The 25,332-nt window shown below is 38.9% G+C and overlaps 2 protein-coding genes and 1 long non-coding RNA gene across 4 annotated transcripts; 1 reads left to right on the forward strand and 2 right to left on the reverse strand.

Annotated features, from left to right (window-relative positions):
• Window positions 1-104: 104 nt before the first annotated feature.
• LOC127639672 (protein shisa-5-like) lies at window positions 105-10,360 on the reverse strand. The gene is made up of 5 exons (XM_052121805.1): window positions 10,080-10,360; window positions 9,022-9,181; window positions 6,936-7,063; window positions 3,477-3,686; window positions 105-2,935 (listed from the first exon to the last, which is right to left on the reverse strand). Exons 1-5 carry the CDS (start codon window positions 10,138-10,140, stop codon window positions 2,778-2,780), a joined length of 717 nt encoding a protein of 238 aa, XP_051977765.1. The 5' UTR covers window positions 10,141-10,360; the 3' UTR covers window positions 105-2,777.
• Window positions 10,361-11,645: 1,285 nt separating this feature from the next.
• On the forward strand, window positions 11,646-24,789 carry LOC127639546 (uncharacterized). Its single transcript, XR_007969972.1, has 3 exons — window positions 11,646-11,703; window positions 23,670-23,810; window positions 24,511-24,789. It is a non-coding gene; the product is annotated as an uncharacterized LOC127639546 (long non-coding RNA).
• On the reverse strand, window positions 14,591-20,967 carry LOC127639544 (protein shisa-5-like). Of its 2 annotated transcripts, none has more exons than XM_052121611.1 (5): window positions 20,745-20,967; window positions 18,512-18,677; window positions 17,415-17,587; window positions 17,113-17,304; window positions 14,591-16,221 (listed from the first exon to the last, which is right to left on the reverse strand). In XM_052121611.1, the coding sequence occupies exons 1-5, from the start codon at window positions 20,803-20,805 to the stop codon at window positions 16,088-16,090; spliced, it is 726 nt and encodes a 241-aa protein (XP_051977571.1). In that variant the 5' UTR covers window positions 20,806-20,967; the 3' UTR covers window positions 14,591-16,087. The 2 variants fall into 2 exon arrangements, with proteins under 2 accessions (XP_051977571.1, XP_051977570.1); XM_052121610.1 differs by having other exon boundaries at window positions 14,592-16,224; window positions 20,745-20,962.
• Window positions 24,790-25,332: the final 543 nt, after the last annotated feature.

The raw sequence follows: 25,332 nt of genomic DNA on the forward strand, positions 1-25,332 counted from the left end.
CTTCCTGTACACCTTTGTACTTCATTCTCAGTGTGGGTCAAAATTGTGGACAAATGGAAAATATCTGAAATAAGTGAGAAATAATATTCTTTCGTACAAAATGATGGTTCCCAAACTTTTACTGTTGCAAACATGGAGATGCATGTAAACAATTGCACATCAGATTAACATTTATACAGTTTATAAAACATGACCCGACAACTCCAACAAAGAATTTGTGAAAGCTCGCACAGAGGAAGAATATAATATGGAAGGCCAAAAGGGTCATCAGCCTTTTAAAGAAGCCAAAAATGGGCAAGCAAGCAACATTTTAAAATGTAACTATTTTTCTTACCTCGAGACAATTTAATTCCTTAAAGTGAGCATGTGCCTTTCACTTTAAATTTCAAATGCTCAAGGGAAAGTTCCTAGTCTGTGGAAATCTTGTACATGTTTTTACAACTTGCACAACATTAGAAATTAAACAACACAAGAAAATAAGGGTGACTAAGAGAAATAATCTTGCTCGGTTATGATGCACAAAAGGCGACAGCCACCATAATCGCTACAAAACAGCATCTGCTTGTTTTCCGAATTCCTTTAAATTCCAAATCTTGACATTTAAAACTTGTAACACACCTGTAAAAATGACCAGTTTTTCCCTCACAGTAGAAAGAGGCTCTTTTGGGTTTGGAATGACATGAAAGTGAGTAACTGTTATTAACATGTAATTTGCTGCCTAAGCTGCATAAGGCACATTCTGGATCTTTGTACATGGTAACACATTTAAACATATTAGATGTTAAAGAACATTCACAGATGCATAAACCTGAATATGATGAAAATACAACATCTTATCAACATCCTGGAATCGCGTGAATCATTCGAGTTCAGTGAACACAATCCTCAAAGTGTCCAGATATTTTGTGCAAATTCTCAGGGTGAAATGCAGCCCCTTAATTAAGACCATTGATGGGATCTTAGGAAAAGTCACGCCTTGCAAAAAACAACTTTCTTATCAGCATTTTTGACTTGTTTTCCAGTAAATATGTATCAATATCTTTAAAAATGATTGTGTAATATAATGTATCTTGAAATAAGTTCATATTTCTTGCACCATTGGGGGTAAATAAACAAAATCAGCACATACCAAACTAAATAAAAAATAGATTATGTATTTCAATTTCACAAAAAGTTCCAACAACTTGATTTGTGTAATCATTTACAAAATAAGCACAGAAATATATAAAAGTTTTCTTAATGGAATTCTATGAAATAAATGCATAAATCTTAAAAACAGGCTAAAATATTTAGAGGCTAAATTCTGAAAACAAAACTGTATATTCTCTGAAAACGAGTGTTAATATGTTGTCCAGTACTGCTTAAGTAAATATATCTTGTTTAAAGGTTGTTTGGCAATTTTCACTAGTAAACATTTTCTTAAGATCGTTGCATTGCCAAAAAACAAATTTCCCTTTTGCTTACAGAAAGAAACAAAGAACTAACTGAACTAAAAGTATGGCTTGGACTCACGAGTAATGGCTGAAGTAGAAAATATATATATTTCTGTTAATGAAATGACATTAGTGTGTAAAAAGTCTTAATGTCATCATTTACTCTCCAAACACACCAAAGAACATATGACTGACTTCCATGGAACAACAGGGAAAAAAGGTGTTAGCCTCAGTCACCATTCACTTTCATTGCAACTTTTTTTCATATAATGAAAGTGAATGGTGACTGAGTCTGTCAGTACCTAACGTCTCCTTTTGTGTTCCATGGAAGAAAGTCATTCGAGTAAGGTTGTGCGGTATACCGGTACTAATGAAATATCACGATACCAAAAAAATGTAACCGGTACAATATCATCTTAATTTTAGTACCATAATAAAATATGCTGCCATTAGCAAAATGTAATGTGAGAGTTTTGAGATGAATCAAAGACTAATAATTAAAAAAGTCTCGATATGGCCAAATGTGATCCTTGAACTGCAGAAGGATGTCTTTTAATGAAATTATATATAGTCACATGCAAGCCACAGATTGAATTAGAGGCACACAGGTGTGCACACAAATGTAACACACACTATTAATGCTTGATTTTCATGCAGTGTGTCCAATAGTATCCATCTGCAGAGCCACAGAGCAGCCTGTGAACTCTCAAATGACCATTGCAGCTCTGAGATTTCAGCTTGTGATTCAAGGGACGCTTGATATAACAAACCCTTCACAAACAGGAAGAACTTCAAAGGTCTATCAAAATAAAAGTCCTGCTGAAATAAGAACTCTATTCAACCAGATGCGTGACATTGAAGACATTACGCCAAAAACACGTAACTACTGTATAAAAGTGTAATATTCAAAGTTGTCGCAATAATACTCATAATAACAATAATATAATATTAAATGGTTATATTATTAATATTATTATTATCTGTATCTATTAAGATGTTATGCGGTTCTTTTAGTCAAGTACATTTCAATGTAATTTCATCAAAAATACCGAGGTACCAGGGCTGGTATCGTACAGAAGTCAAAATTTTGGTATCGGAGCAACCCTACTTAAGCGTTTGGAACAACATTACGATGAGTAATTGACAGAATAACCCATTTTTGTGTGAACGATCCCTTTAAAAACGCCAATAATAATAATGAACCACAATTATAATGTTATTCCCAACATGATTGGATGCACATTAGCTGTACAATCCACTATAGCACTTTTTTCTAAAACCTGGTCAGGGAATTACATAGCCATCCACAATCCAGCAGTGACCGATGTGTCAGACGGTTGTGGTTTAGTAACCGGTCTTTGGTTGTTCCACAGACAAGGGGTTGTAGGCTGGCTGATTCGAGCTGTAGACTGTTGGTGGAGGTGGATGAGTGAAACCCAGCTGAACTGGTGGATGTCCGGGGTATCCCGCCTGACTGTAGGGAACAGGGTATCCTGGGCCTCCTGGAAAAATACAGAATTATAGCTTTGTTTAAATTTAAACTTTTAGACTTGGCATAAATTTAACCCTTACTCAGTATCAGGGCTGGATTGGTAATCTGTTATACCGGGCATGTTCCCGGAGGGCCGACACACTTTTCAGGGCCGGAATGGCCATCAGGAGAACAGAGCTGGCCAGTGGGTCGGCCGCGAAACATACTGAATGGGCCGCGATAAGCTAAAATGAGCCGTTGCGTTATGCAGAACGGACCACAAAATGGCGCCGCAATATGCAAAGAAGTACAGCGAACAATCCCCCCCTGCCCCGCCGCATACCAACACCCCCCCCACCCATCCCGCTCAACAAGTTGTTGGCCAGTTGCCATGTAAAACCCGTGCCGATTTCTCTTCCCAGTCCAGCCCTGTTCAGTAAGGTAATAAAACCATAGCAAATTTTAGAGTAAATATTTGAATATTGCCAATGCCTACAACTCAAATCATCTTATGTAAAAATAAGCGTCAAATTATTTATTTTGAAGCTTTCAGTTTTGTTTGCAGCTCTTACCAGGCTCCTGATATGGGGGTGGTGGTCCTGCTACATTTGGCTGTCCCTGATATGGTCCAGTTGGCATGGCTTGCCCTCCATAGGCTGGCTGAGGGCCGTACCCAGACTGAGGGGGCATAGGTTGGTATGGTGGGTACTGATCTCCCTGGAAATCAGACTGCTGAGGGTATTGTGTTGTTACAACTGTAGTTGTTGTTGCGCCCATCACAGCTGTGTGAATCAAAGGTACAACAACATACAAATGAATAAGGAGCAATGTGATTTTCTACTCACAAAGGAGCATTGATGGATTCACCTCGAATAAAAGATCAAATTTAAACCTGGAAATAAAGTTTAAGTATTCCCTTTTAGCCTCAAAGCCAAAGGAAGCTGCACTGGGGCCAGTTGAATAAATCTATTTAAGACTAGTCTCGCAAGTTAGTCGTCTAATTTATTTCTGTAAGACTGGTATTTACTTTTTAAGTCAGTTGCATAACATTTTAGACTGGTCTAATTTAAGACAAAAAAGTAAGACTGGTTCCCCCTTGGCTAACTTTCCTTTACAACCTATGTTGCCATGGAAACAAATAAACTGTCCTGGCTTGTAACAGGCGCTTCGTCATATTGAGAGACCAATGTTAGTGTCACCTCGCAGTCAACTAGAAGATAATAAGTGTTACTCAATCTAAAACAGCAGTAGCCTACAGTGTTTAAAATTAAGCAAAAACCATCACCATCGAAACATTACTTACAAGACGGTCCAAGCGGAGTTGATGTGACAGCGGTATGAGACTGTATCTTCCCCCGCTGTGGGTAACGTCCGCCCGGATACTCCGCTCTCCCTCCCCCCGGTGATTCCCCAAAACATCGGAGATTCGTCTCCGTATATTTCAATGATCATTTCCGTTGTCCTTTTCAATTTAGGAGATGGTCCTCCCCCCCGTTGCTGGGTTTTTTCACTTAAAAATGTCCTTTTTTGCCTCTTGAACCATATTTTTAAACCGTTTTTGAACATCTTTGACGGATCGTGAGACCGATGGGTTGACACTGTTAACTCTTTCCGTTATTGTGGTCCAAGCTTTGTGTTTTTTGCTATTGCCGTTGTAATCGTTAAATTTGTTAAAGTCGATTTAGCAGCATTGTATTCCTCTAATATACAAATATTTTCCGCAAAGGAAAACTGTGACGATCGCGTACTGTCGGCCATTTTGTTTAAGTTGTTCAGCGTCTTATTTTTCCCACAAATCAATGCGATTTAGACTGTCTTGATAAAGATAGATGTGAGCTTATTTTATGCAATGGTCTTTCTTCAGTGACTTTAGTTAGTCAGACTATTTCTTAAGACACAGTCTTAAGATAATGACTATGTTTATGCAACCGGCCCCAGGTGTGACGTTTTGGTTTTAAACCGAATGTAAAAGACAAGCCCCAAAAACGTTGTTACTGATGATATCTCGAAATGGCGAAATGTGGAAGTGAAAGCGCGCACCTCCGACCGCAACCACAGCTGCAGTTCCTACCTGTCGTAGTTGAGTGTGTGAATTAAATGTGACATTACCAAATGCAGTGAAAAGCACCTTATTGACAACCTCACGTTTCTACATCAATCATTAAAAGGGGAACTCACTTTAAAAGCCATAAAGTCAACATGAAATCAAAATGGACAACATTTACTTTCTTAGTACAATTTTGCAAATATTTGTAATATTTCATCGAAATATAATAACTTGCTCCGCCTCTAAAACAACTTTCATTTTTGGATGACATCACCAAGCCCTCTATTCTTATTAACCCACCTGGCTTTATTATGGTGTATAATGGCAATTAATTTTTTTACCACCCAATAAATTTGACGGATAAACTCAAGTCCTTCCCACCATGCAATTTTTTTCGTAATGAATATCCTGTTTCACTCTGAAATACTTTACATTACGAAGGTCAAATGGGTTGTACGTGCTGTTTCATGTCGACTAAACAAAAAACAACTTTTAAGGAATGTGCTCACAAAGAACTCTGCAATTACATGGCTTTAGACGATTTGGAAAATGGTTCATGAGTCGAGACTAGAAGAGTGAACTGTCTCTTTAAGAAGGGGCTTACAGTCCCAGTTTTCAAAGATTGAAAGTTAAAACTTTTTTTACCCAAAGTGATTAAAAAAAAAGTTTGTAATGTGAAACATCAGCTGTCTTGTGACAGTCATTCACAAAGGCTACGCAATTCTCATGCTGTACCACTTCCTTAAAGAATGGCATGTATGAACATTCCCTCCCCCACTCGCTGTTGCTGTGGACACACTGAGAGTGACTCACACTGGGTTGGGAATTCCACAATGCTCCAACATTCACTTTTTCCAATTGTAAAAGAGGATTCCAGTGTTTATATCACTGGCTATAAGGTCAGAGAAAGGCTAAACTCGTAACAAATGTTCTAAAAGCATATCTGTCCTTTTTTACATGCTGTTTACATTTACATTTATGCATTTGGCAGACGCTTTTATCCAAAGTGACTTACAGTGCACTTATTACAGGGACAATCCCCCCCTGGAGCAACCTGGAGTTAAGTGCCTTGCTCAAGGACACAATGGTGGTGGCTGTGGGGATCGAACCAGCAACCTTCTGATTAACAGTTATGTGCTTTAGACCACTACGCCGCCACCACTCCTATCTCATAGTATAATGGTTTAATCTCATAGAAATGGGTGATGTGCTTAACTGGCATGAAAATAATGTCACAATTCAAAAACCCTTAAAGGGACAGTTCACCCAAAAAATGTTATTCTACCTTGTGTTGTTTGAAACTCATTTGACCTTCTTCAGTGGAACACAAAAGGCGCCTGCCCCTCTCCCAATTTGGCATCCCCAATTAGTGATTCACCTCAATCCGGGAAGCAGAGTACAAATACCAGTTGCCTCGGTGTCTGAGACCGTCACGTTGCCACGGAGACATAGCACATGTGGAGGCTTCACACCAACCACCGCGGCATCCACGCACAACTCACCACGAGCCCCAACGAGAACAAACCACATTACAGTGACCATGAATAGGTTACCCCATGTGACTCTACCCTCCCTAGCAACTGGGCCAATTTGGTTGCTTAGGAGACCTGATCACTCAGCACGCCCTGGGATTCAAACTCATGACTCCAGGGGTGGCAGCCAGCATCTGTACTCACTGAGCTACCCAGGCCCAGAAGTAGATGTTTTTATGTTTTGTGCACAAAATATGTTTTGGGCCTTAAATTATAACAAAATTAATTTTGGGTGAACTATCCCTTTAATGGTCCTAAAAATAAGCTCAATTGTCTTTATGCACAATATCATTACTTACTGTATCATTCTGATGTTGTACTAAAACAAAGTCTCAGCCAACGTTTAAATGATTATCTCGGGAACGGTTTGAAGTAGAAACATAACCACTAAAATATGATGCAACGGAAATGTCTCAAAGATACAAATCAGAAGTTGAAGTGTGTACACTTACGTCTGGGTTCATTGCACATTTTGTAGATACAGCAGCCGGGACAGACGCAGCAGAGGAAGAAGAAAGTCACAATGATTGCAACCGCCGCTATCGTCATGCCTATAGTGACAGGCTTAAAGTCTTTGTTGCTGGACAGATAATGTAAAATTAATAAAACAAACATTCAAAACACACTTTAAGAGATCAAATATCATCTTTTATTTAGGAAAGATTGGACATTCAAATTCAGTTGTAAACTTTGACTCAATGTACCTATATCAAATAATGGGAGACGTTCAACACGCAGCTGTGATTACTTGAGAATTGTTTGTCACACTGAAAATGTACATACCATGTACAGTGTACATACAATACAGTGCAACAATATTAAGAGCAGTATGCTTCTCTAAACACAGACTTTGGTTTGTGGGGAAACTATATTACTAAATAATAAATCTTGACTGAAGCAGTTTGTGTCTCTGGCAAAAAGGGAAATGATAGTATTTCCTGTTTAGGGTACCACATCCTGTTCTGAAGCACTCTCAAATAAAATAGTGTCCATATGTTAAAATACATTAATGAATTATTCAGTTTTAATAATGGGCCAGATGTCAAACATAAAACAATCTTATATGTTCATATGTTGATGACATTCTTCAAATATGGTGACAAAAATAACCATTTGCATTTCTACACAAAACTGACTTCACAAGTGTGTCGAGAGGTCGGCTGATAGTGAATTTTGCAGATGCCGACAGCAGATTAATCGGTCGATAGTTTTTTAAAATCGATTAATAGAAAGTCAAAAAAAGTTCTTGTTCTTTTATTGTTCAACTAAAGATTTGGTTCATAATGTTGGGACGTTTAACTATAAACAAGCCTGAAACACAATAAGGACTCTTATTTTGAAATAACGAAAAAAAAACGGTCTGCATAGATTTTCGCAGGTAACCAAAAATGACTATCGGCATCGATGAATCTGTAAAACCGATAAATCTGTCTACCTCTACTTTGGTCAACAGAAAACTTTCACATTTAATCTTTCTATATGTTTACAGATAAACCATTGGACCATCATGCACTACAGGAGGAGTTCATTTAAGTGCCTGGTAAATTCCCAACAATCTAACGAAATCGGGGGTGCATTTGGCAAACTGCAGTTTAAAAGAAAACAAACAAAACGTATTTGTAGGAAATAGTTTGGGTGGTGGGAAAGGTTGAAATCAAGTGTGCCGCACAAGCCCTCAAAAGTGAAGCCAAAACGTCTCGATCGCCCCCCCGGTGGCTGGTCCTTGTATAGGTCATAAACCCCGCCTCCCCATGTTATTCAACGGGACGTGAGACCAACTAAACAATTAAATTACACTTCACATATCTTTTTTCCAAAGATAGTTTCTGTCATTTACTGTCGTTTCTATCACGTTGATGTAATTTCAAGTGTTTGTTTTCAAAATAAGTTTGTTTTTAGTTATTTGATGCTATAAAAACGGTGCTGTGACATCATGATTGACAGCTGTGATTGACAGGTTCTCTGAGCGAAGTAGTCACTGAAGCACCAACTGACTTTTTTTCGGGATCTTCAGAGGACTGAGGAGATTGGAGCTTTAAATCTAATATCTAAATTTCTATAATTAATTATTTCAATTATTTTTTGCGATTGATTCAGTGAGAGTGAGGGCTGTGCCTTGATTTCGCGGCTTTACTTCCTGCTCACTACTGCGCAGGTCTGGTCCCGAAATCGCAACTGCGCAGACTCAAGTCCCAAGATGTCAGCGCCATATCGGGACACTGGCGGTTTCAGTTCTCACCAATGGAAAAGAGCGAAGGGGCGTCGGCCATCTTTTTTTTAACAGTCTATGATTGAAATGCAAAACAGAAACACTATAATTAAGAGACGGAATGTTAGACTGATTTAGATTAGAATGTTTCAAACCTGTTTCCTAACAACGGTTTCCAAGGTATCTGGTTACGGAGAGCACACTCAAAAGAAACGGCTGTTCCGTTTCGAACAAGAGGCAAAAACGTTAGCAAAAATTATTGCCAAAATTATATTTAATCAAAATTAACTAAAGGATTAATGTGGACATGAAAAAAAAAAATTACTCACAAAAAACAATTTTCTTGAGCGTCTTCGGTCAAAATGTTCGCCATATTGGAGCAGCAGTATCTGTCATCACAGGTCCCACAGCAAAACTGCAAAATATTGCAGTTGATGGAGGGCTTGAACGCACCACCACTGGACATGTAGCTCTTGCATTCAAAATCAGCTAAATAAAAGCAAATGAACAGCAGAAATAAGAGACATTTGATTAAAACACCCAACAAATGATGACATCACTTGTTGGGGGTGGGGTCTGGGTATCTCAGCGATTATTGACGCTGATCTCAGTTGCCTCCACGTCTGAGACTGTCAATCTGCGCATCTTATCTCGTGGCTTGTTGAGCGCATTACCATGGAGACGTAGCGCGTCTGGAGGCTTCACGCTATTCTCGGCGGCATTCACGCACATCTCGCCACGTCCTCCACCGAGAGCGAGAACCACATTATAGCGACCACGAGGAGGTTACCCCACGTGACTCTACCCTCCCTAGCAACCGGGTCAATTTGGTTGCTTAGGAGACCTGACTGGAGTCCAACTCGCGACTCCAGGTGTTGTAGTCATCGTCAATACTTGCTGAGCTACCAAGGCCACCGAAACATCAGTGTTGAATTTCATGGGGTCTTTAAACATTTTAAGGTGCCTAGAAACTCATTTCTGACTTTATAAAGACTAATATCCAAAATGCACCAACAGAATCTGCATGAGACAATTGAACAAAGGCAACATTACTAATACAAACCAACTAAGCTAAGTAATACTAGTCATTTTGGGGGGGGAGAACACATGGCGAAGTAAATGCATAAGCTAACCAGGAATGCTCAAGAACGTATATGACCATATATCTATATCGAAGGGGGAAAAAAATCATAAAACAGTCATATGTCGGGATAATTTGCCAAATAAATGCTAAAAACACGCACATTCTTACATTCATGCTTTCCCCCCCTCAGGGCAGATCCATTCTGGAAACCATGTGACCAAACCATCGACAAACAAGTTTAGACGCTAAGAAAGCATTGGTATATTTATACTATAGATTCTTTAGGTGGGCTATAGTACTCACCGTATGTCGCCGTAAATAAGACGGCAAGCAGGAGCAGAAGTCCCGGGACTGTGGAGGCCATAGTGGAACAGTGGAGGGTGATGTTTGAGAAGACGCTTACAGTACTGGCGTGTTGGGTGAAATCCTGCCCTGGTGTCCAAGAACAATGCCCACTCCTGGTCGTCTTACAGGTTTAACGCATGAGATATTGACATGGCACTCGGCATGTGAAGTACAGACCACAACAACTGGAGAAAAGGCGGAACGTTTCCGTAAATTATGACGCGTCATGTCTTCTGCAATTAATGTGTGGATCAGTGCTGGAATTTGTCCGTAGAAAACGAAACTTTTTCTACAAGGATGATAAAATAAATGAAAAAAAAAAAAAAAGTAAATTCGCGCATTTTTGTTTTTTAAATATATAAATAAATATATATTTTTAAATTCGCGATTTTTTTTTTTTTTTTTTTTAAATATATATATTTATTTATTTATTACACAGTTTAGTTTGATGGAATTTAATTTCATGACATGAGTCCTATTAAGAAGGAAACAAATAAAAATAAAAAAAATATATATATTATTAAAGTTTAGTTTGATGAAATTTTGTTATGAAATGTGTCAATTAAAAAGATAGGTTAAAATATTTTTTGAGTGTTTCTGAACTATTTCAAACATTCAGAATGTGTGTATTTTCTGTTTTATTTGTTATTATATACTCTTCTGTGCCTTGGGTAAAGTAACAGAGTAGCTGATATTTCTGCAAATATACACACTGAAAATAAATGATGAATAATGGTGAAGTAGATTTCTGCGCAAAAGTTTTAGGCACTTGGGAAAAATGTTGCATAGTGAGGATGTCTTCAAAAATAATGACATAAATCGTTTTTATTTATCAATTAATGTCATACAAAGTCCAGTAAACATAAAAAAAGCTAATCAATATTCAGTGTGACCACCTTTGCCTTTAAAACAGGCCCAATTCTCCTACTTACACCTGGACAGAGATAGGATGTTCAAGCTTCTTGGAGAATTAGCCACAGTTCTTCTATTTATTTCGACTGTCTCAGTTGCTTCTGTCTCTTTATGTAATCTCAGACTGACGTGACGTTCAGTGGGGATCAGTGGGGCCATGACATCTGTTGCAGGGCTCCCTGTTCTTCTATTTGCAAAAGTACAGCATTGTACTTTCTACACTGGAGAAGTTAAAGCGTGAACTTGGAAATATTAAGTAAATTCCACATGCAAACATGTAAAAATGAACTTATCATTTAAATATGATTTATGATTGATAGTTACCTTTATAATGTGTCATGTATCAATCCTAAAGTAGCAAACCTTGTCATATTTATTTGCTAATCGGAGTAGATTTCACTGGTAAATAAAATAAGTAATTTTGAAGCTGCAGTTCCCAGCATGCACTGGGCTTGTATAATTGTTGTGCTTGCATTGTTTCACTCTTTGTAAGTATTTTTTTTAATACTTGTTACGTCTGGTTGCTTCTTGTTTTGTGCAGTATAAAGTTCATTTTCTACCTGTTCATGATAAAAACAAAAAATCTAAATAAAATTCTCTGTTGATTTTCAGTCATCGTGTTTTGTGTAGCAAGGGATGAGGTCTGTGTGCGCAACTCTACACTTTTACCGTGAGTAATGCAAGGTGATATGACTTGTTCTAATAATATGTTCATTTAAATGTTACTAAGTTTATTTAAGTAACATGTCTGTCATATTTGTAAGAGAATAAGATTTGCTTGGAATTTAGGTTACCTAAACATTTCTCCATGTACATGTCACTTCCTGAAAGGATAAGTGTTCATTTATATATTTTTCTCCAAAACACGTTGGCCACAATTATTGGTACCCCTAGAAATTCTTATGAGTAAAATATATCTGAATTATATTCCCGTTCCTATTTAAAAAAAAATGTGTGCACCTGGGTGACAAGGAACATGAAATTGTTCAGCCATGACTTCCTGTTTCACAGGGGTATAAATATGAAGGAACACACTGGCCAAATTCCTTTAATCATCAATCACAGTGGGTGAGACTAAAGAATTAAGTTCTGATGTCCGGCAAAAGGTTATTGAGCTTCACCAAATTGGAATTGGCTATAATCTAAAACTGGGCAATTACCAAAATGGGCATGCTATAATGTGTATTGCTAATACAGAATCAAATGTAAGTGCCTCAGACTCATTTACAATAACTGTGGACACTTACGTCTGGGTCCTCTGCACATTTTATACAAACTGCAGCAGCAGCAGCAGGTGAAAACCAGAATTACGAGGCCCACAGCCGGCACAATTAAAATGGAAATGGTGGCATTTACTCATACTGTAGAAAATAAAAATAATAATCTGTTCAATTTACAATAAAGGGGCAACTGGATAGCTCAGCGAGTAAAGACTACCACCCCTGGAGTCACAAGTTTGAATCCAGGGCATGCTGAGTGACTCCATCCAGGTCTCCTAAGCAACCAAATTTGCCCCTGTTGCTAGGGAGGGAGAGTCACATGGGGTAACCTCCTAGTGGTCACTATAATGTGGTTCTTACTCTCGGTAGGGTGCATGGTGAGTTGTGTGTGGACGCCGCGGAGAATAGCATGAGCCTCCACATGCACTATGTCTCCGTGGTAACGTGCTCAACAGGCAAGGATGCAACTGAGATTCGTCCTCTGCCACCCAGATTGAGGCGAGTCACTATGCCACCACAGGACTTGGAGTGCATTGGGAATTGGGCATGCCAAAGAAAAGGGGAGAAAACAAAACAAAAACAACAACAGAACTTTACCTTAAAAATACACTGACGATGTTTCTGGCATTATTGGTGCCGGTATAATGTACAATTCACAACCGTTTATAGCATTAGAAGATTTCATGTTAATATACCAAATTGTTAGTGAATAACCAGCAAGGTTTTGGACAACCATGCAATACAGGAAGTGACTGTTAAAATCATAGGGGTGTACAAATCTGGGGTAAGCATTTTGTGTTTTGCAACTGCAGCTTGAGACAAGACGACCACAACTTCTTTGTAGGAAATTAGTGGCGTGAAAGGGGAAAGACAAAAACAAAAGTAAAACAAGCACCTAACAATTGTAAGTGCCTCACTGAAACTTACAATTGTGCTTTTAAAGAAAAGGAGGAACGAGTTAAAATAGTTTTTTTGTGGTAATCAACATTATGCCACATATGCTGTCGATTGAGCTCTTGATCATGCACGCTCAACATCGCTGATCGACTGAAACAGCGGTATCTATCTTGACCGGTCCCACAGCAGAATTGATAATAACCACAACTAATGGATGGCTTGTACACATTACTATTGAATTCCAATAGAGCAATGCATCACAGATTAAACAATGTGTAATCTCTACAAGCTGTACAATTGAAAGTAAAAGCTATATTTTGACAAATTAGTCCCTTTTTAAGATTAACAAATTAGCATATTTAAGTGCACATATAAACGGTACACTGACAACTACAGTAAATAGAGTGGGATCGCAGTAATGGTGCATCGCAGGTCAACCGGCAGGTCCTTTCGGTGAGGTCCGTCCTAAGTCCAAGGTTCAGGCAGTGGCATATGAAGTATCCCATGACTTACAGGTGGAGTTAGCGTTAGCATCTGTTCATGAATCCCAATACCTGCAGATATGAATCTCGAGGTTGCCAGAGCAGGCCAGATCCAGCTCCGTTCCTGCTTGTGTCTCTGAGTGATGACGACTAAGTGCATACGTTGCCAGCCAGACATCACTTCAGTCTTTTGACTTCAGAGGAAGAACTGATGCCAACTCCAACTGTAACACATGGGATACCTCATATGTCATTTCCTGAACCTTGGATATAGGATGGACCCCACCGAACCTCACCGAAATTACCTGCCAGTTGAACTCTGATGCACCTCATTGATCTCTGCCTGCATCACCTCGGTCTACTGATGGACTACACTCTTATAATGGATACATCGACTATCAATTAATTGCCAACAAAACCCTTCATCAGCCAATTAACAAGGACAATTGCATCTATGTGAACTTTAAAGACATTAGTCATTAATCTTACAGTTCATACACAATCTTTGTATAAATACTGACCCTTAACACTTACTTAGTTTAATAATTTTAAACCATGACCTGCACTATACATATGTAATATTGTCATTATATTCATGATGATAGCCAGAGGGGAACTGGCCCCCACAGTGAGTCTGGTTCTCCAAATGTTATTTTTCTGATCACTCTTTAATACTTTATAGATATTAGCTTAATATTTGTTAATGCCTGATCTTCTGTAAAGCTGCTTTGAAATTAGGTGTCTTGTGAAAAGCACAAGACAAATAAAAACGACTTCAAATGAAAACGAAAGACAGACCACCAGTGTAAACGTAACATTTCATTTCAAGTGTAGATCTGAAAATGAAGCCCAATACACAATGACAATAAACAAACTCTGAAAAATGAACAGTACCAGTTTAGGATCCCTTATGTGTCTTATATCCTTATAAACAAAACTATAATATGAAAAATGAAAGTTGATCAAAAAATGCATCTCAAGAATAACATTTAGATTGGTGATAGGTCCATTTATTATATTAAAAGATACCCAGCATAACATACATGGAGTTCAGCCACAGCATTCTGTAAAAGCAGCAATGTTGATATAAAAATAGTCACAAGTAATAAGTAATATAACTTTTGAACAAAACACTGATCCATTTAAAATATATACAATTTACTGACCATTAAACAAATATAAAATGATAGTAAATTATACTTTGATGGTGTCAAAATAGTACGTGGAAATAAGGTTAAATAGACAAAACAAACAAGACAAGAGAGCACAGAGCTCAAAACATGTCTTAGGATAAGGGATGGGTGAAAAGAAAAAAATTATATTGTGATCTTTTCATTTTTGTCTTATAACTCGATACATACAGTGTAATACAATACACACATTTAAATGGAAAGTGATTCAAAAACTTAAAAAATAGTGACGGTTCTTTTTGAATTTAAAAGGAAACATCCAAAGTTCTTTTTGAATTTAAAAGAAAACATCCAAAGTTCTTTTTGAATTTAAAAGGAAACATCCAAAGTATTGGTAAACCAATCATATCCATTGCAATGGAATAACTTCATTTTTAGGGCTATAGCGGCATTGGGCTTTATATTTGGTGACTACTATGTACGTAAAAAAAAAAAGCATTGATGACATGTACTTACTGTGTACATTTAATCCGGATAAATTGGAAAATGGCTCGCTCACACTGAAACATCTGAAAGCGATTAAATCTACGTCACAATTGTGATAAATCAGTGTTCTATGAACGGTCTGAAATGCAATGCTGAGAAAACATCCCGTCACCTTTAAAGGAATGCTGTGTTAAGGTTGTACAAGGTAGCATTTATCTTTAACAACACTATCAAAGTGGACAGCAGGCACAATAACGCCGCTACAATATGGGCCTCCATCTTGATTGTTTTGAGTTGAATGGTTCACATGACTGCATCACATGATAACAAATACGTCACTGTTTGCCAATGCCTCCCAGTCCACGCTACAACGGAAATACAGCGTTTTAAATTGTATCCACTTGGGGGACTGTTTTCGGAAAAGCTGAGCTTTCGCTGGACAAAAACGGCATCTCAGTGTGGACGAAAGTCCAAAACAACGAGAAAAAGACGCATTTTCAATGAAAACATTAGTGTGGACGTGGCCTGGTGGTGTTCTGTGAAAGCATCGCAAGGTTTGCATTCACTGAAGAACTCCAAATAAACGGTGTATGAATATCGCATCTGTATCTCTTGAGACTTTTCTGCAGAAGTACAGTGTAGCTAAAGACCCATAATTCACAGTAAGGCACTGGTGCACAAGAAACTTTAAATGCCACAATAATAGTTTTATTCCAATACGATTTCAAGATAGTGTCTATAGCAGCTGCACATTTCACAAAAGCAGCGTGGAAGTGTATAAGCCGTATAATGCGTTGATCACGGAGGCGAAAGTCAGTTGTTGTTTGGTACCCGGGCTTTTATGATTCCATGTAGGCTGGGTTGTAGGCTGCCGGCTGGTGAGCAAAACCCAGCTGAGCTGGTGGTTGTGCAGGATATGTGGCCTGGCCACCATCATATCCAGCCTGACTGTAGGGAACAGGATATCCTAAACCTGCTGTGGGAAAAAAACACAATAAGGACAATGAAAGATAGGATCCATCCTATATGTGCATTGGTCGTCCAGTCCCAATGTAGATGCTGTCAATGTGATACAAATATTTGTGGTCAACCGATATGGGTTTTTCAATGGCTGATGGCAATATTTAGAGAGCAGGATGGCCGTTATAAATGCAGATATGCCGACACGATATCTAAGGTGGTGGATAAGGCCTACAGTATAACCGAATAATCGACAGAGAGTTTTTAAAATAGATTTATTGAATGTTACAAACAATTCTTAGTCTTTCTTTACTATGACGGGCAGTTTATTGTTCAACCAAAATCCCAATAAAACCAGTAAAATAATAGGAATCTACTTCAGAACCAAGCCATTCTAATAAAGGATGGGACGATATATTGAATTTCGATATACAGTATTGCGACCAAAAAAATTATGAACCATGTTTAATTTGTCTAATTTCCATAAAAGTGTTTGCCGGTTATCTGGTAAGGATGCCCCCTGGCCGCCTCCCTAGGGAGGTGTTTCAGGCACATCCAGCTGGGAGGAGGCCTCGGGGAAGACCCAGGATTAGGTGGAGAGATTACATCTCCACACTGGCCTGGGAACGCCTCGGGGTCCCCCAGTCAGAGCTGGTTAATGTGGCTCGGGATAGGGAAGTTTGAGGCCCCCTGCTGGAGCAGCTGCCCCGACTTCGGATAAGCGGTTGAAGATTGATGGATGGTGATTGCCGGTTAAAGATGTAATTTGATGCACTTATCAATACTACAAATTACAAAAAGTTGAGAATTACCCAAGAACAAATGGGGACGTCGCCCTTGCCAACGCAATCTTGATCAAATAACCTTGTCATTGGCAATCTTTGAGGAAGACTGTAGATCTTACCAGCTTCCTGATATGGGGGTGGTGGTCCTGCTACAGAGGGCCATCCCTTATATGGTCCAGTTGCCATGGGTTGCCCTCCATAAGCTGGCTGATTGCGGTGCTCTGGTTGATTTGGCAAAGGCTGGTACGGTGGGTACTGACTTCCCTGGATGATAGTCGGGAGGAATTGTGTAGTGACGACTGTCATTGTTGCTGCGAAGAAATCAAAGGTAGAATAACACTTGGAAGTTGTAAAGGCTCTCAGCCCTTTTTTACATACATATGAGGCCTACCATACATCCAAGTCATGCTTTGACACTTACGTCTAGGATTTCTGCACTTTTTATAGAGACAGCAGCAGGGACAGACCCAGCAGAGGATGAACAGCTTGATGAAGATCACAACTCCCACTACTGTCAAGGTGATGACAATCGTCACGGTGTCATCAGAGTCACGTGGCGGCTCAAGAGCTTTCCTTATATTGTTTAGGCTTTCACTTTCAGACAGATTATGGAAAAGGGATAAACATTATGAAGGAGACACCGTGGGCTTCAAAAGTCAGTTTCATAATTATCATCTAAACATTGAGTTAATATCACATTTCAGAAAGTCTAATTATTTGAGACCCAATCTGTCTCAGGTTCCCGCTTGTGAGTGGATCACTCAAGATGAATGTTCACACTAGGTGTAAATAAGGCCCACATTACAAAAAGTTACTTCAACTCGTCCCTCCTTTTCTTCAAAAATGATAATGGAGGTTACAGTGAGGAATGGGGCCAATTATTGGAGGGTTTAAAGGCAGAAATGTGAAGCTTATAATATTATAGAAGCACTTACGGTACTTTAATACTTGTTTAAATCATCGTTTTTTTGCATCGTTTTAGGGTTATAGTGTTCACGCTGTTATGTTGCCATGGCAACGAAGCGTTAAATTGTATTTAACTTTAAAGAAATAAGGTTGATAAGAGGTTTTATCACACTAACATCCTTTTAACACTAATATTGTTTGGGTCTTGTGGCTATAATTTTGAAATGGAGAGTATTTTAAAGTTTAGAGATTGGCCCCATTCACTTCCATTGTAAATGCCTCATTGGTGACGAGTTCAAATGAGGTTTTGTGGTAATCAAGATTAGGCCACAAATGCTGTCGATTGAGCTAAACTTGTATTGAACCCATAATATTCCCTTAACTTGAAGACTGCCAGACTGAAGCGGTCTTTGATTGTAAAAAACAGGTCATTACATCTGAAGGCTTTCTGAATTGCCGTATTACCTTTTAAACATGCAACGGCTATCCATCTTTTATCCATATTGCTGCCATTCAGCACCAAAATGCTCTGTGATGTCATTTTAATACACTTGCTGAAATGATTTTGTCAAATGGGAAAATTAATTGTAAAGTAGGAAAAACAATCCTTACGTTAAACAGTCAAATTGAGCATCACTGGTTAATCTTTTCTGTGGATCGGAGCAGCAATATTTGTTTTCACATGTCCCACAGCAGAATTCCAGGACACTCTCGTCCCATTTATGATCACAGATAAGGTCATCTCCGGTGCTGGTATCCGTTCCACAATACTCAAAAGCTAAACAAAAGACGAAATGTGACGCACAATAGCAAGAGGCAAAATAACATGAACTAAATCACTTGTTTTGAGCATATTTGAGTCTAAAGTTTGGAATAATGTTTCATTCTTCAGATTAAATTAATAAAACACCTAGAAACTATGGATATATGATACATTAGTGACCATATCGGTATTGGTGAAAGACTGCATTATAGGCTAGGTTCATTTATTGCCCATTTTGAGATTGTCAGTATCAGCCAAATGCCAAAGAAAAAAAAGAAAAAAATCAAATTTAGCAAATACCAATTTTTAGCTTTTGTTCATAGTTTTTTAAATGATCAATATCCCTCTAATTAGACCAATACTAGAAGCCGATAATATCGTTTTATTTCGCGCAATAGTATCGCTAACAAAAATCGGTATCATCCAGGGATAGACTTACAGTCTCTTCAATGGGCTGTACAGCAGTTTAAAGAGTTTTTGGATCATTATGTGGACAAAACATTTTTATAATATCTGTCCAAGGACATTCAGTATACAAAGAACTCTAGCGCCCCTTGTGGCAATGTTGAGAATGCAACGCGTGCTTGCATTGTGTTAAGGCCCAAACATACTCAAAGCAATTACGTGAACGTAGACACGCCTTGCGTGTCCATTTCACGTGTCGTTGCGTTGTGAAACGTGTCAACGCTCAATTCATAACCCAACGCAAGTATGCGCTGCATTTTCAGCTTTGCCACAAGGGGCGCTAGAGTGAAACTTCTTCTTTCAATCAACAACTGTCATGGCGGACAGTAATTTGAGTTTAATCTTTACGAAAAATATACAGTATATACAACATTTTGTCCCCTGTCCATTCAAACAAACGTGTTTTTTCTCCATGTCTCTCCACACTCCTCAACTATCGACTCATTTACCACATCCAGGCTGCATCCGAAAATGTTGGCAACTGACCTGCTGCCTACAGCTGTTTTGAATAAAAGGAACTCTTAGGAACTGGTCTCCGAACAGTTTGAAAAGCACCTTATTTTCATCCTGCCTTTATGAATTGAGCGCCGACACATTTCACAATGCAACGACACATGAAATTGAGCTTGTGTAGCAAGGTGTGTTGATGGCTATGTAAGGTGTAAGGTGTCTATGGGTGCATCGCTAGCAAATACATTCAGTGTTGCCAACTTTGTGACTTTTTGACCCCCTTCACAAGTTCCATCTTGATCCTGGTTGCTATAATTGCTAGGGTAATTTTGGACATAGTCATTGTTCAATAATGCAGTTTAATTTCTAAATAAATACATAAAATAGAAATCTCCCACTGTCTGAATGTTTCACAAGTTCAGTTAGAGATATCTAAATGATTAGTAGTTAAATAATAATTGTTAAATCATTAGTTCAATAAAAAAATAAAATAAAAAAATATACACCGTTAAAGAATTGCCATATGTCTTTACGCCCATTAATTACATAATGTAAATAAGACGTCTAATAATTAAATGACGTCATCGCGCGATTTAGCTACTTTAAACGACATTTCAGCGAGCCTTTGGCGACTTCCCATGAGAAATAGGTGGCAACACTGAAAACATGTTTGATAAGTACTACTGAGCTCTTTGTAACCATGAGGGGGTTGTTTATTACTAAAGTAAAAAAAAAATAAAAAAAATAGTTTTCACAATACACGAACAAAATTGGGATGAGATAATTTAACGACAAAGACAACCAAATTAACTTCCTTGACAGTTACTTGCACACAATATTTCATATTTCGTTTTAAAGAATGAAAAACAAGTTCGTGTGAAAATATGAAAATTTAGTAAACACGTGAAAGAAAGAATTTACGCGACAAAACGATGTTGAAAAGTATCGAAATGACCTTAAAAGGGCGCTTGGAAAGCACCTAAAACAAATAATATTACCGGACAATAAAAACAATTAGCCCAATAAATGCTGCAACATGCGAATCACGCCACTGCATGCTTCGTCTCAACCTTTGCATTGATTGGTACTTTGAATGCATCAATAACGTAAACAAACCCTCGAAACGTACGTTTACACGATTAAAAAAAAAATTCTTTAGGCACTCACCGACTGTGACCGTGAATAAAACAGCACAAAAAAGCAGGAAAACAGGGAAAGTGGCGGCCATATCTCCCTTCAATAGCACACAGAAAGTGTAATTTGAGAAGACGCCAAAAGGCTCAACAAAGTAGGCTGTAACTTTCTATTTCCCCGGTTTGTCACTACAGTAGTCTGTTATTTTATAAAGATGGCTATAGTGCATAACTTAGTTCTACAGATTTGACAGGATGTTGTTGCTCTGGGGGTCATTCCTATGTTCCCAGGGTCCTATGTTCCCCAGATTTATAGGGTCCTATGTTCCCCAGATTTGTATGGTCCTATGTTCCCCAGATTTATAGGGTCCTATGTTCCCCAGATTTATAGGGTCCTATGTTCCCCAGATTTATATGGTCCTATGTTCCCCAGATGTATAAGGTCCTATGTTCCCCAGATTTATAGGGTCCTACGTTCCCCAGATTTGTATGGTCCTATGTTCCCCAGATGTATAGGGTCCTATGTTCCCCAGATTTATAGGGTCCTATGTTCCCCAGATTTATAGGGTCCTATGTTCCCCAGATGTATAGGGTCCTATGTTCCCCAGATTTGTATGGTCCTATGTTCCCCAGATTTGTATGGTCCTATGTTCCCCAGATTTATAGGGTCCTATGTTCCCCAGATTTATAGGGTCCTATGTTCCCCAGATGTATAGGGTCCTATGTTCCCCAGATTTATAGGGTCCTATGTTCCCCAGATTTATAGGGTCCTATGTTCCCCAGATTTATAGGGTCCTATGTTCCCCAGATTTATATGGTCCTATGTTCCCCAGATGTATAAGGTCCTATGTTCCCCAGATTTATAGGGTCCTACGTTCCCCAGATTTGTATGGTCCTATGTTCCCCAGATTTATAGGGTCCTACGTTCCCCAGATTTGTATGGTCCTATGTTCCCCAGATTTATAGGGTCCTATGTTCCCCAGATTTATATGGTCCTATGTTCCCCAGATGTATAAGGTCCTATGTTCCCCAGATTTGTATGGTCCTATGTTCCCCAGATTTATAGGGTCCTATGTTCCCCAGATTTATAGGGTCCTATGTTCCCCAGATTTGTATGGTCCTATGTTCCCCAGATTTGTATGGTCCTATGTTCCCCAGATTTGTATGGTCCTATGTTCCCCAGATTTGTATGGTCCTATGTTCCCCAGATTTATAGGGTCCTATGTTCCCCAGATTTATAGGGTCCTATGTTCCCCAAATGTATAGGGTCCTATGTTCCCCAGATATATAGGGTCCTACGTTCCCCAGATTTATATGGTCCTATGTTCCCCAGATTTATAGGGTCCTGTGTTCCACAGATATATAGGGTCATATGTTCCCTAGGCCATGTGTTCCCCAGATTTATAGGGTCCTATGTTCCCCAGATTTATAGAGTCCTATGTTCCCCAGATTTATAGGGTCCTATGTTCCCCAGATTTATAGGGTCCTGTGTTCCCCAGATGTATAGGGTCCTATGTTCCCCAGATTTATAGGGTCCTATGTTCCCCAGATTTATAGGGTTCTGTGTTCCCCAGATTTATAGAGTCCTATGTTCCCCAGATGTATAGGGTCCTGTGTTCCCCAGATGTATAGGGTCCTATGTTCCCCAGATTTATAGGGTCCTATGTTACACATATTTATATCCTATGGTCGCCAAATATAATAGGGTTAGGGTTAGATTAGTGTTAGGATTTAGGTTTAATATTTATGAAATATTTGAACTTGAAATGTGTCAAATTTGACCGCAACACAAAAAGAGGGTTAATGTGGGTTAACAGAATATTGAACTGGGGAACATAGAACCCTGGGAACATAGGACCCTCTGAACATAGGACCCTGGGAAGATAGGACCCTGTGATCATGGGACCCTGGGAACATGGGTCCCTCTGAACATGGGACCCTGTGAACATGGAACCCTGGGAACATGGAACCCTGGGAACATGGGACCCTGGGAACATGGAACCCTGGGAACATGGGACCCTGTGAACATGGGACCCTGTGAACATGGGACCCTGGGAACATGGGACCCTGTGAACATGGGACCCTGGGAACATGGGACCCTGGGAACATAGATATGCTCCCCTAGTCTACTGGATGGGTTTGGGAAATAAAAATATCTAAACTACTCTATTACAGTTCACTAATTATTATCTGAAGACCAAAAATATTAAGAACACTCAGAGACCAATAACATAAACACTTTTTTTTATTTCACTGGAAGAGGGCTTCATAAACTATGGTTTCCATGAACTGAGAAATAAAATAATGTCAAATATTATGTGAAAGAAAAAAAAAAAGTTATGCACAAAAAAATTTAAAAAAGCAAGAAATTAATTTAGGAGTGTATTTCTCTCATGTAGGTTTGTTGCTGCTCTCAGACTCTGGTTTAAAAAAGATCACATTTAACTGGAAACTTTCATGTGTCAAATACATAACATTTCATAACATTCAAAGTTGTAAAATTGGCTATAACTTTACACAGAAATTGTTAGTAAGTGATTTTATTTCAGCAATACATGAATACAACAACATTTCTTTGGATAGTCCCGACACTATTCAATATAATTGAATTAAGTAAACACTGATTGCACAATTAAGTTGATAGGATGCTGAAGAATTGTGTTGCATTAGCTCATTTTAGATGTATATTGAGCAAGCAGTAAAAATCACCTTGAGTGAACTTTATAGCGACGTGATCATATTACTTTTTGATGACTGTGTTAAATTTTACTTGGACTCTACACAATATGTTCAATCTTAACATTGTTCTCATCTCAAACAAGAATGTATTAAGTTGATTTTCAGAGTGATGTTCAGTCCTTTTTTATGTGTAACTTTGTAACTAATAGGTCAAAAATATGGAAAAAATTCTTAGATTAGTTGTATTAAAGTTTTCAGGTATGTTTGCATTTCTTACCAGGATCCTGAAATGGGGGTGGGGGTCCTGGTGCACATGGCTGTCCCTGATATGGTCCAGCTGGCATGGGTTGCCCTCCACATGTTGGCTGAGCTCCATACCCAGGCTGAGTTGGCACAGGCTGGTACGGTATGTACTGAACAGGTATGGCAGGCGGCGGCTGCATGCATTGCGTATTATTTGCGACCGTATTTATGTATGTTCCTGTGTGAAGCGTCCAAAGGTAAAACATACAAATGAGTTTCACTTTTCAAAAGTGTCACAGTAAAAGCTTTTAAAAATGGCAAAATATATAGTGGGGTCCAAAAATCAGAGACCCAAACTGAATATAAGTGATTCAGAATCTAATTTAAACTTGGAGATAAACAAAGTTCTGCTTGATTTCTTGGTCACTTATGAAAAAAGCACATTTGTGGCAATGAGCATGTGCAAAATGTAATTGAACCTCAAAGTGCTGTTTGGAAAAGCAAAGTTAGAAGTGTCTATTGTCTGGATGTGATTGTTACAGAGGGTCATGCACTCTGGATGTACACATCTTTGAAATAAGCATATATATGTGATATAATTCTATTTAAAATTTTTACATTATGTATAGAATTAAAGTAAGGAATTAATACCTGACACTGCTACTACAGTGGGTGTTCTCAGCAGTCTGTAATTGGACCTATTTAATTCATTATTTATTTTTTTTAGGCCAGTTGGGATGCCAGCAGTGGTTTAACAACAAACTGTTATTTTAAGTTGTAAAACCATAATGAAGGGGTAACATGCAGATTTTGTCACGGTTCTGGCATTCGTGCCACTCATACTGTTTTTTGTTCCTTCTCTCCCTTGTGTCTCGCAGGTGGAGCCGGCATATATGATCAGCGTTTTCATGGGAATGCTAATCGCTGATCAGCGCAATGATTTATTCACTCTTTCCACCTGCTTCACTCGGATTGCACTCCCTAATTATTCCTTGTGTTTCCCCTCTTTCTTTGCCAGTTATTGTTTGCTGTCATGTTTAACTGTTCTCTCTTGTGTAGTTGGAGCATGCTCGTGTGTCTGTTGGTTGCTGTAGAGGTGTGGTTACCTGCCTGTTTGCTGTCGCTCACCAGTTCGGTGCCCAGTTCATGTGGAGGAGGATCTTCACTGCTCCAGTGAAGATGGGGGCCAGCTGGTCAGCACAGGATTTTAAACAAGTGAGTGAAACACCATCTGGGCCCTGTGCTTTCCTTGTCTTTTGTTTCCAGAAGACACGGCACACCTCTTTTACAGATCTTAAGTGAGGATTGAGTAGTAGGAGGGGGGGTGGGGGTGGGGGTTGAAGGAGGTGCTGATGTTTGTGTGAAGTGAATGTCAGAGCCTTTTAAATCTACAGTAAAACACATTCAAGTCATCAGCCAGTTGTTGGTTTCCTATAGTGTTGGGGGATAGTGCATTGTAGTTATTAATAATGTCTTTCAAGCCTCTCCACACTAATGCATGGTCTTTAGCTGAAAACTTGTGTGCCAGGGCGGAGGGCGGGGCCAGGTCGTGATTCTACACACCCGGTCCCTTATCAGGCTAATCAAGCCTCCGAGAGGGATAAAGGCCGACTGCGGAGGATGGTGCGGGAGAGAGAGATTGTTTACGAGCATGTCCGTCGTGTGTGTGTTTGTCTTTTATTTAAGTTACTCATTAAAAT

The sequence above is a fragment of the Xyrauchen texanus genome, chromosome 48 (genome assembly GCF_025860055.1).
Source record: "Xyrauchen texanus isolate HMW12.3.18 chromosome 48, RBS_HiC_50CHRs, whole genome shotgun sequence".
NCBI classification, from domain to species: Eukaryota; Metazoa; Chordata; class Actinopteri; order Cypriniformes; family Catostomidae; genus Xyrauchen; species Xyrauchen texanus.

Excerpts from the sequence above, each read along its gene's own strand:
- LOC127639672 (XM_052121805.1), bottom strand. The coding sequence starts at position 10,140 with ATGGCCTCCACAGTCCCGGGACTTCTGCTCCTGCTTGCCGTCTTATTT. Across the intron at positions 9,182-10,079 it reads CTTATTTACGGCGACATACG|CTGATTTTGAATGCAAGAGC; the intron begins GTGAGTACTATA and ends GCTTTTATTTAG. Across the intron at positions 7,064-9,021 it reads GCTCAAGAAAATTGTTTTTT|CAACAAAGACTTTAAGCCTG; the intron begins GTGAGTAATTTT and ends TTATCTGTCCAG.
- LOC127639544 (XM_052121610.1), bottom strand. The coding sequence starts at position 20,805 with ATGGCCGCCACTTTCCCTGTTTTCCTGCTTTTTTGTGCTGTTTTATTC. Across the intron at positions 18,678-20,744 it reads TTTATTCACGGTCACAGTCG|CTTTTGAGTATTGTGGAACG; the intron begins GTGAGTGCCTAA and ends TCTTTTGTTTAG. Across the intron at positions 17,305-17,414 it reads AAAGTGCAGAAATCCTAGAC|CAACAATGACAGTCGTCACT; the intron begins GTAAGTGTCAAA and ends ATTTCTTCGCAG.